Genomic DNA, 15,869 nt, shown 5'->3' with positions numbered 1-15,869 from the left:
ACTCCAGAACACAGCAGCTAGCATGCTAACCGGAAAAAGGAGGGACCATATAACTGAAACCCTAGCAGAATTACATTGGTTACCTATTGAACACAGAATTAAATACAAAACCCTATGTACCATTCACAAACTAATTTACAATGATAAATCAGACTGGTTAAACACAGCATTACGGGTATACGTCCCTCAGGGGGCATTACGGGTACACGTCCCTCACAGGAACCTCCGATCAGCAAATAAAGCACTCCTAACCATTCCTTCAATAAAAACTGCAAGACTGACCCAAGTGAGAGAAAGAGCCCTATCACTAGCAGGACCCATAATCTGGAACAAAATGCCTCCAGAGATCAGGCTACAAAGTGATCTCAAGGCATTCAAGAAAAGTGTAAAAACATGGCTTTTTGAACAAGCATTTTACAAAGAGACAGGAGAATAGAAATTATTCAGGAAAAGGCAGGGGAGCACCGACACACAGTACTTGGACTGTACAGTAGATTAATCTATGAACTTTACACAACAATAAGCATAACTATAGTACTATGTGTGATAAAACTACCCGTGTAAGTATCTTGGTACAATTGGTCATGAACTACTTCGCTAAATGACTATGTCTAATGATATAGTGTAACCGAACCTTTGACGGCACCTGTTAGAATGTACTATAGTACACTTTTACCTACATTAAATATGTGCCTACATGTAAACCGTTGCGATGGTATAGAAAAGATTTTAAATAAATAAATTGACATTTTTCCATTGTATTAACCATTCCCTTCTTAATAATTCCTAACATTCTGTTTGCTTTTTTGACTGCTGCAGCACACTGAGCCGATGATTTTAAAGTATTCTCCACTATGATGCCTAGATCTCTTTCTTGGGTGGTAGCTCCTAATATGGAACCTAACATCGTGTAACTACAGCAAGGGTTATTTTTCCCTATATGCAACACCTTGCACTTGTCCACATTAAATTTCATCTTCCATTTGGATGCCCAATCTTCCAGTCTTGCAAGAACCCTCCTGTAATGTATCACAATCCGCTTGTGATTTAACTACTCTGAATAATTTTGTATCATCCGCAAATTTGATCACTCCTGGAGCCCTTTTTAAAAATCAGGGTTACATTGGTCACCCTCCAATCTTCAGATACTATAGTTGATTTTAATGATAAGTTACAAAGTACTAGGAATAGATACACAATTTCATTTTTGAATTATTTCAGAACTCGAGTATATACTATCTGATGTGGTTCACTGAAATAGATGCTTAGAGCCAACAGCTGTGGAGAATACTTCTTATTAAATGCTACAAAATAATATAATAAGGCCTTAAGGAGAGAGAGAGAGACCTGCAGAATGCTGTGCAAAGCACAAGTATAAAACTCTTTATTTCAAATGATTTTACTGATAAGGCATTAAATAGGATATTACACTTGTATATTTCCAACCCCTAAATGAGGTTACACGATTGTCAAAATTTCTGGAATTTGGCTTTTTACTATAAACTTTTAATCTGATTGGCTGTATGTAGATTCGTTCTCGCTCTGCATGTACATTCATTCAACGCTTTGTATGCAAATATTATCTATGGGCTTGCTAATAACTACAGTGCCAGTGTGACCTTGTTGATTCTAAACATAGTTCCTGTAGCCCAGTTCTTTTTGTTAATACAGCATTTTCTGTTTAGCATGTGGCACTTGCCTGTCTAGCAAATGCAAAGCACAAAACTGAAACAAATATTACATAATTCTTATTAGTAATTACAGTATAAAGCTCTTATGATCAAAAAATCAAAAACTTAGAACAAGAATACTGACTTCTTGTGTGATATGTCAAAAAGTGTTTCACTGCTTTTTATTACAAGTTATGTCTGCAATAAGGACTAAGGGCCTCTGAGCACCCACATCAATTTAAACATAACCAAATCTATACACCTAATCTTTATAATGAAATGTACAATCGTAAAATCCCATCTAATGTCAGTAAAATCATTTGAGAGAGAGTTTTATACACGAGCTTTGTGTAGCACTCTGAGTCTCTCTCTCTCTCTCCCTCCATAAAGCCCTATTATATTATTTTGTAGCATTTAATAAAGAGAAGTTTTCTCTACAGTTGTTGGCTCTAAGTGTCAATTTCAGTGAAGCATATCATATTCGGTCTGGGTCCAATTTGACCAGAGGGAGCGAGAATTCAAGCATGTAGACTCCAGCCCACACACACAGCACCAATGGCTGCACTGTGGCCTGCAAACACTACTGGTCTCAATCGCCATTCTGGCACATGCCTTTTTTTTTTGTTTGTTTTTTTTTAAACCACGCTGCGCCATTTCCCGCGGGCATGGAAAAATCAGCTGGGCACCGCTGCGGAAATGACCGCTGCTCTCCAACTTCAGCACGGTCCAGAGACGCACGGGAAAACAAACGCGGCCGCATCAACCGTTGCCGCACCTCCTCTGCTATAGGCCTGGCCGCTAATGCCGCTCCTCCCGGGGCCCCCAGGACACATGCAGTCCGGCGCAGTAGTTACCTTCTGTCTACCGAGGCCTGCGGCCCTCGCTGCCTCATGGACGTACCTTCTGGCCCCAGCCACCAGCTGTTTGCCTTTCTGCTCCTTTCTTTCTTTTTCTACTTTAAAATCACAGGTACAAAGGCAAAAAACACACATAGGGATGCTTCCCTGATTCTGGGGCCTTGCAGACAGAGGCCTGGTGGCCCTGAGGGAACCAGTCCCCTAGCTTTCAGGACCCCCTACACGATGCAGGCGCGAGCACAAGGCAGGGGTTCCCGACGACCCAGCTTAACCTAAGGGATGGTCCACCAAGGAACCTAACACCTCAGGCAGCTTCCTCCGAAATTCTCCTCTTCAATTTCTCTCTCTTTCTTAATCTCAGACTGCAGGGTTGCACCTCTTCCATCTGCTGGAGTCCGAGAAATACTGAAGGGAATGCAGGTGGCACTCTCTGTTATGTAGCAGTGCCTCAAAGTTTTGTTTCTCTGACTCCATCTGCTGGTAGGGAAGCAAAACCCACTTGTCTGGACTGATCTATGGAATTGCAGGACCAAAAATTAGCAATTTTCCTTTAACCCCTTGATCATCTAATGGTCCAACTGACTCCCCTCCCAGGCTTCTTACTTCAGGTATATTTTTAAAAAAAATGTATTATGAGTTTTTGCTTCTATGGCCAGCTTCTTTTCAAATTCTTTTAGCCTGCCTTGTTAATATTTTACATCTAACTTCTCAGTGCTTATGCTTTTTTTTCTATTTTCTTCAGATTTATCTTTTTTCCAATTTTTTTGGCTAAAATAGCCTCTTTCTCCTCGCGTTTTAACCATGCTGGCAGTCATTTGGTCTTCCTTCCACCTTTTTTTTTTTAATGTGTGGAATACATTTGGATTGGGCTTGCAAGATGGTATTTTTAAACAATGACTTCACCTGATGTAAATTCTTAACATTTGTAACTGCACCTTTCAGTTTCTTTCTATTTTCTTCATTTTATCAATTTCCCTATTGAAAGTTTAATGCTAGAACTGTAGATTACTTAATGCCCTCTTTCCGCTCTTTAAGTCAAATTTGATTGCACTATCGTCACTGGTGCCAGGCAGCCCCCCAATAGTTACTTCTTGCATTAGATCCTGCGTGCCATAACATTTGGGTCTAAAATAGCTCCCCCTTTCGTCTGTTTCCAGATCAACTGCTGCATGAAGCAGACACTTATATGCAGTCATTTATTTCATCTAAAAACTATATTTCCTTAGCATGTCCTGATGTTATATTTACCCGGTCAATATTGGGATAATGGGGGGGGGGGGGGGGGGGGAGGTTGAGACTGGCTGGGAGCAAGGTTTGGGAGGTTGTGAAAGGGAAGCGGATGGAGATGTTGGCGGGGGGGGGGGGGGGGGTGTGAGAAACCTATGGACAAATGCTAGGGGAGATGAGAGAGAGAGATGCCTGGGGACAAGGATGGTGGGAAGAATGAGATAGCGAGACTGGTAAGCCCAGGCCATGGTGATGCGTACGCCTGAGGTGACTGCTCCTTAGCTTCGCCATCAGTGGATATTAACTTGCTGCTGACAGCATGCATGCTGTGATTGGGGGAAGGGTGTGATGCCAGCTTTTACTTTTTTTTTTTCCCCATTGATGAGGAATGAGAAAACAGGCTTAGTAAATCAGGCCCTAAAGGAGCTGCAGCAAACCTTGGAGACCAAACCATAAAAATTTAGGAAAGTTAACAGAAAAGGGCAACAAAAATAGTTAAGGAGTTGAAACAGCTCCCTTATGAAGAAAGACTAAACAGGTTAGGGCTCTTCAGCTTGGAGAAGAGATGTTTGAGGGGGATATGATTGTGGTCTGCAAAATCATAAATGGAGTAGAACTGCTGTTTACCCTATCAAATACTAGTACTAAGGGGCATTCCTTTAAATAGGTACCAAATTTAAACAAACTGGAGAAAGTATTTCACATAAGAACATGCCATACTGGTCAGACCAAGGGTCCATCAAGCCCACCATCCTGTTTCCAACAGAGGCCAATCCAGGCTGTTGCTGCGAAAAATTGTTGACTGTAAACTGATGTGATGTTACTAAACGAATGTCTGTATATACAAACTTTAAATAAATAAATAAATAAATAAGAACCTGGCGAGTACCCAAAAACTAAGTCTATCCCATGCTACTGATGCCAGTAATAGCAGTGGCTATTTTCTAAGTCAACTTAATTAATAGCAGGTAACGGACTTCTCCTCCAAGAACTTATCCAAACCTTTTTTAAACCCAGCTACACTAACTGCACTAACCACATCCTCTGGCAACAAATTCCAGAGTTTAATTGTGCGTTGAGTGAAAAGAACTTTCTCCGTTTAGTTTTAAATGTGCCACATTCTAACAATCAAGCTGTGGAATCTGTTGCTGGAGGATGTGGTGAAGGCAACTAGCATAGTTGGGTTTTAAAATGAGTTTGGACGAGTTCATGGAAGAAAAATCCATAAATAGTTTATTTGATTTATATTCTGCTATTTCAGGCACTTCAAAGTGGATTACTATTCAGGGACTGTAGGTATTAACCAGGTTACTCAGGTTGACGTATCACTTGTCATAGAGATTGAGCAGCAAGAAGTTTAATCTATTTTTAGGAATTGATATCTGATAGAGATAGGATGCTGGGCTCAATGGACCTTAGGTCTGATTCAACATGGCACTTCTTTATGATCTTAGGTGTCAATAGCTGAGAGCTATCTAAACCTCTTCCCTGCCCTTATCCTTCTCCAGTCTTCAGTGAGTGTGACAGGAAGGTTGAAAGAACATTCAGCCATTGGCTTCTGAGTTTTTGGCACGGTTTCTAAATCCAAAGAAAACTTGCCAGAGCCTGGCCTAATTGGCGCCTACTGATGTGGCCATAGATGCAGGTCTAACCCAAGTACTTAAAATAGCAGCTTGTTTCTTTGACTGTATTGTTTGTTCTTTTGGTTGTCTTTATTTAAATTAAATTAATTTGTCTTGAGTATTGACTCCATTTTTAACCTTTAAAATAGTTACTTAAAAAAATAAATATTTCCATTATCACAGAAAATTTTTATCTTGGATGCATTCCCTATGGTATCAAAGCAAAAATATTTTTGTAAAATATATAAACACCAAAAGAACCCCATTTCCTGGCCTTCTCAGAGGTTAACAACTCTTGTTGCTTGAATGAATGCCTCGTGCATCCCCCAGAGGATTGTCTGCTGCTTTTTTTTACCTCTTGTCTGCTGCTTTGTGCATTGATGATTGCGCTCTAGGCATTAATGGTGTCATTGACGGGCTGTGGCTTGGAGAAGGAAGGCTCGTAAGGTTTTAATCCCAGAAGCTCCTGATGGTTTCAGAACTTTGTTTAAAAATCTGCAGGCCTTCTGTCTTTTGCACTCTGCAGAGAAAAATATGTTGGATGTCCCATCGGTAAAAGCAGCTCATTTAGCTGAGACTCACGATAGAACCTGGACTATCACAGGCCCATGCCCGTGGAACTACCTCCCGGAATTTTTGTGTTCAGAAGCAAGTTTGAAAACTTTTCGTAGAAATTTGAAGACCTTTTTGTTTACCCAGGCCTTTGAGCCAGCAGGGTTGATGTTATCTAGGCTTTATTGCATTTGCTTATGTGCATTTATTTGAGTCTTTCTGTGATCTGGACATACGATGCATTGATGTATCTCAGTAATGGTTTTATGTGCTGTTTAATTTTAATCTCATGGTAGTATTGTGAATGATTTTATTACCTGCGTAGATCTGTGGATATTGCGGGCTACGAGTGCCCAAGTAAATAAATTAAAACAGTTGATGAGCTTACATCTGCTGGGGTGGAATTGGGCAGGCACTGGCAGCTCTGTGTTGAGATGGAGCCCAGACGTGTTGGGCTGGAGGCGGATGTCGGGCACAGCTGTTACCGGGTGAAAGTGGAGTGATTGTCTGCTTGTACAGAGCCTTAGTGTTTGGATAGGAAAGTGGTGGAGGAAGCCGGGGTGGCTTGGCAGGAGAGAGTGTACATGAACTCTGGTATTTGTTGTTGGAGCAGATTTGGCTGTTGACAGGACGCTTGTGTTTCAGATAAAGCTGTTATGCCTGACACTAGTTCAAGGGTCTGCTGCCTTTCTTGCAACTGAGGCCAAACTGATGAAACCCAACAGTCCTTCAGACTGCTCCTGGTTCCTGGTACACTGCAGTACACTACCTCTTAAGTATGAATTTTGAATATGGTCAGGATAGTCCTTTTTTTTTTTTTTTTGGCAGGGTGTGGTGATTCCTCTCTGGGCCTGTCTGCAGTTAATGCGGTTACAGCATTTCTGCTATCAGAACATGTACGGTGTATTGCTTAGGGTTCACACGGGGATGGTTTGGTGGTTACTGAATGTATGGGGTTGGCACCTGAGTGTCATTATCTGCTCAGCTTACTGATTATTGGCTTTGTGCATGCCATAGTTCACACCTAATTATCGTTTACTCAATTTGTCCTTTTTAAAGGTGGACGCCCAGTATCCTCCTGTCCAGAAGCTCATGACTCCAAAAGTCCTTACTGTGTCTTCAAACCGATCCATGTACATTAAGCCATCCCTGATGCCAGGTGCTCAGCCGAGTAAGAGTGGTCGGAGAACAGAGGGGAAGCGCAGAGTAAGTTATGAGTTTCTGCCTGCCCACAAATGGGGGGGGGGATATGCAGTGTTGAGCCGTACAGCCCAAGAGCATCAGGCTGCATGGGGCAACTCTCTAGTGCTATGGTGACTCTTTTGTTGCTGACAGCTGCCCCGCAACACAAGTGTGATATACCTTTCCCTGCCCGCTGTCTGCAGGGATGAGGAGCAGCACAGTTAATGTGAACTGTACATGCGAGCTCTCAATTCCTGCAGCTCCATGTGCTGGTCAGATCCCTCTTTTCAATGCCAGTTATTGTCCTAATTTAATTTTTGAGTGCTGTGCTTTCCTGGCTACATGGTCTGTGCATTGTAAGCAAGTCTCAAGACATCCCAGGAAGAAAATCTCCCCCCCCCTCCCCCACCACTTCCAAAAGCTCCCCTGCCCACCGAGAATAGTGGGGAATGGAAGGGAAGGAGCAGATGCAATGACAAATTGATGAATGGGGGAGGCAGGGGCATGAAGGAGATGGAAGGAATCATTTTGTAATGATGGCACATAAATGCACAGCATCTCCACTCAATCCACAAAGAGTGAAAGTGGGCTCGTGCCACATGTGCTACTTGGGTGCAGGCGGGCATGAAATTCAGCCGATCATGCAGCAGGGTGATTTCTGGCGCCCAGATGTTGCTCAGTTAACTTTGACAACATTAAAACATTGATACCTTTGTTGAGCTATACAGGAACTAATAAAGCCCTCTTCAGCAGATGCTATATCTTGCTTCTGTTGCCAGCGTATTTACAAGCGGTTCTAAAAATCCAAGATGGGCACTGCAGCTCAGGCGCAGATGCTTAAAGGCCAAATAAGCCACAAGGGAAACAATTTTTCTGATGTCACAGCTTGCACGCTGCATGAGCTATACTGTCAGAGTAGCGACACAGAAGCTGATCTCTTTATACACTGGGGTGAAGATGAGCAGCGTCTTTGAGCCTTGATTTAAGCCTTTTTCTGTACATGGTTCTTTGCAAGAGGTGAAAAATAGGAAGACATTGTCGTGGGAGGCTACAGGATCTCAGGATTTCTGCAGGATGTGTGCAATCGTGCAGGACTATTGGCAGCCACAGAATCCTGGTTTTTGAGTGAGCTGTTGAATTTTGTCTGTCCAGCTAATATAAACTGTAAAGATTTAGGAGTGAAAAAGTGTTAAAAGTGCAAGTCTATGTGGGACATTTTTCTTAATATCCTTTAGGTTTTATAAGAAGATAGAAAAGTTGGAATATGAAAAATGAAACTGTCTTCATATCTTCAGTTTGTATTTGGAGGAATGCTGTAGAGTGAACAGTGCATCTAGCCGAAAGCTAAAACTATCCTCCTTCTGTTTGCAGGAGTTAAGGGAGAAGGATCGAGCTCCAGAGGTGCAGCTGGAAATGCCTGAAAGGTACGGGAATTCCTGGGTTTTTTTAAGATGCTGAATATGGCGTCTTTTGAAGGGAATCTGCTGCGTGGGATCAGCAAAAAACAGGTGGCTCTGGTTTACCTAAGTAGGGGTCACCCAGAGCTTTGCCGCTTCTAACCGCTGAGAAGCAAATTCAGGTTGGCACATGATGAATGTCGGCTGAATGCTTTAAATTAAGGTCCTTTAAAAAAAAAAATCGATTAAAATCATGATTTAAATAATTGATTTCAGTCAAGCTTTCTTGCGATGACAACTTCACATATTTCTTAAACAATGCTGCAGGTCTGGTCACTGAAACATGCTAACTGACTTCAGAACATTTTACATCGTTTGGGGAGGGCATATGTGTTCTCCCCTTTCACACACTCTTCCCCCTTCACCTATATGACTGGTGCTGTGCTAGTCTGCCCCAGGAGCAGGAGAAAGTGCATCGCAGCAGCTGTGGCTTTCCTTCCTCCTGCTGCTGATGTTGCTTAGTCCTGGTGAGCAATTGGCAGTGGGAGGCGGAGAAGCAGCAGAGTGCTGAGACGCTTCCTTCCTACTCCTGCCTCAGCAGCGGTCCTAGTGCCACTCGCGTTGGCTCTTTAATATACTGCCAACACCAGGGGAAAAAGAGGCAGGGCCCGGAGATCTTGGGAACTCTGGGTCCAGAATCAGAAAGTTTTCAAGTATGTCGATAGATTCTAAACCTAGTCATAAGGATTAGCTAAGCTAAACATGTTTTTTTCTTAGTATAGCAAAGAGCTTGAGAATTTACCTGTTAAATTGCTTATTAAAGGTATAGAGAGTGTCCTGAAGAATGATGCATTGTAAAGTAAATTCTTTAATTTACCAACCAGTTGATCCCCATTGTTATTCAGACATATCCACATCATTTTTTTCCGTTAAGCAGTTTTCATTGGAGAAATTACTTACCTGATAATTTCGTTTTCCTTAGTGTGACAGATGGACTCAAGACCAGCGGGTTATGTGTTCCTCTGCTAGTAGATGGACGAGGGAGTCGGGTTTCAAAGCTGACATCACCCTAGATATACCCCTGCAGTGACCTCAGCTCTTCAGTATTCTCTTTGAAAAGCCATTGTGGACATATATATCGAAGAACTTGATTAGAATTTGGATACAACTCGATTAAACCCTTGGTTAACAAAACTTGATTAACAAACTTGATTAAAAACTGGAGACCACCAGTGTACTCGGCCAACATAATGCCTGAAACCAGCCATACTGTGGATGCCCTGAACTAGGGGTAGGGCAACGGCTTTCCCATATTCATATGGAATAGAGGTTCGCTTCATGGGTGATTCATTGGTGCCTCTCTTGGGCAGCTGTGTGCGAGATGCTGAGTCCATCTGTCTACACTAAGGAAAACAAAATTATCAGGTAAATAATTTCTCCGTTTCCTAGCGTGTAGCCAGATGGACTCAGGACCAGTGGGAAGTACAAAAGCGACTCCCGAATGGGGCAGTAGGCTGCCCATGGTCCCGTTAGCACTGCCCTTGCAAAGGCTGCATCCTCTCGAGCCTGGATGTCCAGGTGGTAGAACCTGGAGAAGGTGTGTAGGAAAGACTACGTTGCTGCTCGACAGATGTCGGCGGGCGACAATAGCTTAGCCTCCACCCAGTATACTGCCTGAACCCTAGTAGAATGAGCTTTGACCTGAAGGGGTAAAGGCTTCCCTACCTCTACGTAAAATGCTTTGATTACTTCATTGATCCAGCGAGCTATAGTAGATCATGAAGCCGTTTCGCCCTGTTTCTTCCCGCCGTGAAGAATAAACAAGCAATCTGTCTTGCGCATCAGTTCCGAGTTCTCCAGGTACCGCACTAGGTGTCTCTCAATGTTTCGATGGCAAAGCAGGTGGGAGTCTTCTGTGTCCTTGTGTCCTTCCAGTGATGGTAAGGAGATGGATTGATTCAAGTGAAACTCCGAAACCACCTTTGGTAAGAAGGAGGGGACAGTGTGAAGCTGTACTGCTCCTGGAGTAAATCGAAGGAATGGTTCCCGACAGAATAGTGCCTGTAGTTCCAAGATGCGACGGGCGGAGCATATTGCCACCAAGAATACTGTCTTTAGTGTTAATAGGTGTAGCGACAGGCTGCGCATCAGTCTGAAGGAAGGTCCTACTAGGAAGTCCAATACTAGATTGGGGTTCCATAGGGGGACTGGCCACTTTAAGGGTGGTCGGAGTTTAATCCCTTTTAGGAAACGGGCCAAGTCCGGAGGTGCCGACAGAAGGTTTCTGTTCATCTCAGCCCTGAAGCAGGAGAGGGCTGCTACCTGGACCTTTGAGGGCCCTTTCTTCAGGCCGTCCTGTAAAAATTCCAGAATCATGGGGATCTTGGCCGTTAGCAGGGGCACCCCACGGCCCTCACATCAGGCTTAAAATATTGTCCAGATTCATATGTATGCCAGAGACGTTGAGAACTTTCGAGAATGAAGCAAGGTGGCGATAACGGCCACCAAGTAACCGTGCTTCTTCAGGCAAGCCCTCTCAAGGGCCAGACCGTGTAAGAGAATCGAGACAGATCTTCCGTGAAGAATCGTGCCCTGCTGGAAAAGGTTCCTGTGTGGAAGGAGGCACAGAGGACTCCCCATGAGGAGCCTTCGTATGTTTGCGTACCACGGGCATCTAGGCCAGTCCGGGGCCACTAGGAGGACTAAGCCTCTGTGGTGTTCTATCTTGCGGATGATCTTGCCCAGTAGAGGCCATGGGGGGAAGGCGTACAGCAAGTCCTCCTCTGGTCAGGTCTGGATGAGGGTGTCAATCCCTTGGGCGTGCTGATCTCGTCTGCGACTGAAGAACCGGGGGACTTTGGCATTATGAGATGTAGCCAGTAGATCCATGGCCGGGAGGCCCCAGCGATTTACTAGAAGCTGGAAGCCTTTGGTCAACAGCGACCATCCCTCCGGGTCCAGGTTTTCCCTGCTGAGAAAGTCCGCTGCGACGTTGTCTTTTCCTGCAATGTGGGAGGCCGAGATCCCTTGTAGGTTTAACTCTGCCCATTCCATAAGGGGGTCTATTTCCAGAGATACCTGATGGCTCTTTCTTCCTCCCTGGCGGTTGACGTAGGCAACCATTATTGCATTGTCAGACATCACCCGGATCGCTTGCCCCGGAGCCTGTGGCTGAACTGCAGGCATGCTAGTCTGACCACTCAAGCTTCCAGGCGGGTTTTGTTCCAGTTCACCTCTTCCTTGATCCCTTATCCCTGGGCTGTCAGCTCCTGACAGAGGGCTCCCCACCCTCGGAGGCTTGTGTCTGTCGTGAGGACGATCCAGCTCAGTGGGGATAGGCTTACGTCTTTGCTTAGGTGGATTTTCCTGTAGTCACTACTGGAGCCAAGAGCATACCTCCATTGGTAGGTGGAGGCAAATCGAGTAGTCTTGGGACAGTGGGTTCCACCGTGACAGTAAGTAGCATTGGAGAGGCCGCTTGTGAGCCCTCGCCCACGATACTACTTCTAGTGATGATGCCATGAGGCCGAGGACCTGAAGAAGGGGGTCCCTTAAAGGGCAACTTTGTGAGGTTCGCTGACCAGTTCTGCAACCATAGCTGTCTTCTGGCCGCCACCACTGAGGCTACTCCTCTGGCGAGGTACGCACTAGGTCTGAGCTTGCATCTGTCAGGAAAGCTGCGGCGGGTTCAATCACCTCTCCGGCGTGTGCCCCAGAGCTATCTGCCTCTCTCACGAGGAGCAAGCAGGAGCGAAGCCACCCGGGCACAGAAGGAAACTATCTGCAGTGTCATTGCTGTCACGTCGAAGGCTTGCTTAAGGATGGATTCTAACTGCCTATCGTGATCATCCTTCAAAGCCGCCCCTCCCTCAACAGGGATGGCTGTTCGCTTCGAGACTGCATAGACCATGGCGTTCACTTTGGGGAAACGCAGGTATTCCTTGACCGCTGGATCCAGAGGAAAGAAGGCTTCCAAGGCCCAACCTCCTTTAAAGCTTGCCTCCGAGGCGTCCCATTCTAGGTCCAATCAACTCCTAGATGACTTCCAGCATCGGGAAATAGCAAGAAGCTTTACGAAGAGACATCAGGATGAGGTTCTTTCTTTGGTTCCGCCATAGGGTCCATGCCTGGAACTCCCAGAGTCTTCAGAGTCTGGGAGACTAGTGCCAGTAATTTATCTCTGTGGAAGAAACGAAGCATGGTCCGGTATGGTTCCAGGCCTGGAGGAATTTCTCCCATACTCCAGTGGGTCCCCGTCATCATCCGTGGTATCTGGGTCCCTGTTAGGGATATTCTTGGTGAGGTGTGGCATGTCTTGCGGCTCGCAGGCAGGGCCGGGAGAGCGAGGTCCCGCTCCCCCCCGTTGTGGTTCAACTCGGCAGGGACCAAAGTTGACTGTGCCTGAACAAAGGCTTGGAGGCCCTGAAAAAATTCCAACCAAGAGAAGGCTGCCAGATCCATATTTGTCCCAGGGGAACCGGGATAGGGGCCCCTGAACTGCTCTCGCCCAAGGAGGACATCGTTCCGAAATTGCTCAGGTCCGGGGAGCTACCAGATAAGGTCGTAACTGACCCATCCTTTGACTGGGATGGGCCGGGCTTGGAAAATGTTTGAGAATCCAGCCCTCCCTGGGCCGCCTCCACAGTGCTGACATACGGCTCGATACAGTAAGGCCGCGGTAAAAACAGTGCGGCAGTGTCAGGCGCACCCTTCCTCCCCGCACGCACAGTTCTCTTCACTAACTCCCCGATACTCTCCTCTAATCGCATGCAAATGCATGCCGCGGCTGTGAAGCGTTAGGGAAGGGTTATGCCCGCGCAACCCATTTTACTGTATAGGCGCTGTAACAGCGCCTATACAATAACCTGGGTGCGCTGGTACCTGTCATTTCAAATGACATTTGAAATGACAGGCACCAGGAAGTGTAAAAAAGTGTAAACGTGTAAAAAACAAAAAACCTGTGTGTTATATAAAAAAATAAAACAATTTTAAATACCTGTCGGAGGGCCGTGGGTCCAGGTGGGCGGTGGGCAGCTATCAGCGGCATCCGGTAGTCCCTTCTCCCTTCCTCCCTCCCTCCCTCCCCTGCCTGGATGAGCGCCAAAATCGCACGGGTGGGTCGGCAGCGGGGGGGGGGGGGGGCGGCAGCAGGATCCGGGAGCGGCGGGTAGGCAGCAGCGGGGTCCGGGGGGCAGCGGCAGCGAGATCCGGGGGGGCGAGTAGCGGCAGCGTGTTCGATCGGGCAGGTAGGTGGGAAAAAAAGATGGCCGCCTGCACGGGGGAAAGCTGCAATTGGCCGCTGAAGACGTGACGTCACACCCCGTGACGCCAAACGTCGTGACGTCACGTCTTCAGCGGCCAATTGCACGATTTTCCCGTGCAGGCGGCCATCTTTATTTTGCCACCTACCTGCCTGCCCGATCGAACACGCTGCCGCTACTCGACCCCCGGATCTCGCTGCTGCCCCTGGATCCTGCTGCCGCTGCCCCCCCGGACCCCGCTGCTGCCTACCCGCCGCTCCCGGATCCTGCTGCCGCGCCCCCCCCCGCTGCTGACCCGCCCGTGCGATTTTGGCGCTCATCCAGGCAGGGGAGGGAGGGAGGAAGGGAAAAGGGACTACCGGATGCCGCTGATGGCTGCCCGCCGGCCGCCTGGACCCACGGCCCTCCGACAGGTATTTAAAATTGTTTTATTTTTTTATATAACACACAGGTTTTTTGTTTTTTACACTTTTTACACTTTTTACACTTACCGTAGCAGGCCCGAGCCTTGCTACTTTTTCGTTTGGTTTTTTTTTTGCTTCGGGAGGAGGGGACCGGACGGGACCAGAGCGGGTAAGCAATGTTTTTACACTACACTACACTAACTCCTACTAGGGGGAGGCGGTAAACTAGCAGGTTAAGGCCGCGGCAGAACAGCGGGTTACGGAGGAGATAATATCAGCGCCCGTTACAGTATCGCAGGGGAATAGCTAATTCCTTCATTATACAGCTTTTTCGTTCATTTACATGCTGGGTGCGGAAAGGGTTTAGGAAAGGGTTTAGGAAGCGCTAAGGACGCGTGAAACTGGAGACTGTATCGCTGGATGGCCTTACTCGTCTGTATTGTGCGCTCCCAGCACGTTACAGACCGGGAATCTTTAACTCAACGTTACTGTATCGACCTGATAGGCAGGATTCCAGGTCAGACTGTGCGGCTCTAATATGGCAGGCCGCGCAGAGAATGTTGCCTGAGCATCTTTGCTGCTGGGGCTCATAGCCTGTGTGGTTTGTGCATTTAGCTGGTTATTGTATATCATGCATGCATCGACTAGCCTCGGCACACATATGTGTAAGCGGTCAGTTGTGCGTGAAGTTATGTGCGCAGCTATGCGCGTATTTACGCGCACAGAAGGCCGGCCCGCACCACGCGTACAGACGGCCGAAGGGGGAAAATGGTGCCGCACCAAACCGTACGCAAGATGGTGCTGCCGCAGATCGCCACGTGGCAAGTCGACCGGACCGAAAATGGGGTCTAGCCCATCGGGGGGCCGCTCAACCTGCTTGGAACCCCCTTCCCTCCCTCGAACGGAGATTGGGAACGAAGTCGGTAGGGCTTGCCGAGCAAGGAGACCGGAGGAAAGACTTACTGGAGCAGAGTAGAAAGAGGCAGAGTGGAAATGAACAATTGAGTGACGTGGAAATAAAATGGTATGGCATTTAGTACACACAGAACTTCCAATAATTCGCCACCACCACTTTGCCACAGAAAAACTACCATGGCTTCTGGGGATATTTTAAAGAAATTCCTTCGCTGGGTATAAAAGGAATACATATCATGTATAGGCAAGGCAAGGAGACACAGGGCCTAGTTGCAAGAATGAAATATATTTCCTAGCGTGTAGCCAGAAGGACTCAGGACCAGTAGGTTATGTATTCTTCTGCTAGCAGATGGGGGACGGAGTCGGGTTTCAAAGCTGACATCACCCTAGATATACCCCTGCAGTGACCTCAGCTCTTCAGTATCTCTCTGTCTCCTAGCAGATGTGGATGCTATTCCCACACTAGCACGGTTTTAGCGGGATTGCAGCACAAACAAAGACATTTTTACCATCACTTTAAAAGAAAATTGAGCCCCGTTCTCCTGCGGTGATACCTAAGGTTCCCTCCCCCAGTTGAGAATTCCTGAGGTGATTTCAGAGATCCCTCAGAGATGTGCCTTGGTCCGGTCACCGGTTCTCTGCTTTGAAACCAGACTCCGTCCCCCATCTGCTAGCAGAAGAATACATAACCTACTGGTCCTGAGTCCCTTCTGGCTACACGCTAAGAAATATGATATTTCATTCTTGCAACTAGGCCCTGTGTCTCCTTGCCTTGCCTATAC

At 46.6% G+C, this 15,869-nt stretch overlaps 1 protein-coding gene across 6 annotated transcripts in view; it reads left to right on the top strand.

Moving 5' to 3' along the window:
* NUP153 (nucleoporin 153) overlaps window positions 1-15,869 on the top strand; it is a 159,566-nt gene that overhangs the window by 58,706 nt on the left and 84,991 nt on the right. For all 6 annotated transcript variants that reach the window (XM_029590715.1, XM_029590718.1, XM_029590717.1 and 3 more), the window contains 2 exons: window positions 6,988-7,134; window positions 8,482-8,534. In XM_029590715.1, the coding sequence (XP_029446575.1) occupies window positions 6,988-7,134; window positions 8,482-8,534 (200 nt within the window). The remainder of the gene's footprint in view (window positions 1-6,987; window positions 7,135-8,481; window positions 8,535-15,869) is intronic.

The sequence above is a fragment of the Rhinatrema bivittatum genome, chromosome 2 (genome assembly GCF_901001135.1).
Source record: "Rhinatrema bivittatum chromosome 2, aRhiBiv1.1, whole genome shotgun sequence".
Taxonomy (NCBI): Eukaryota; Metazoa; Chordata; class Amphibia; order Gymnophiona; family Rhinatrematidae; genus Rhinatrema; species Rhinatrema bivittatum.
Note: the sequence above shows the minus strand (reverse complement) of the source record. Positions and strands in the feature narration are given on the sequence as shown.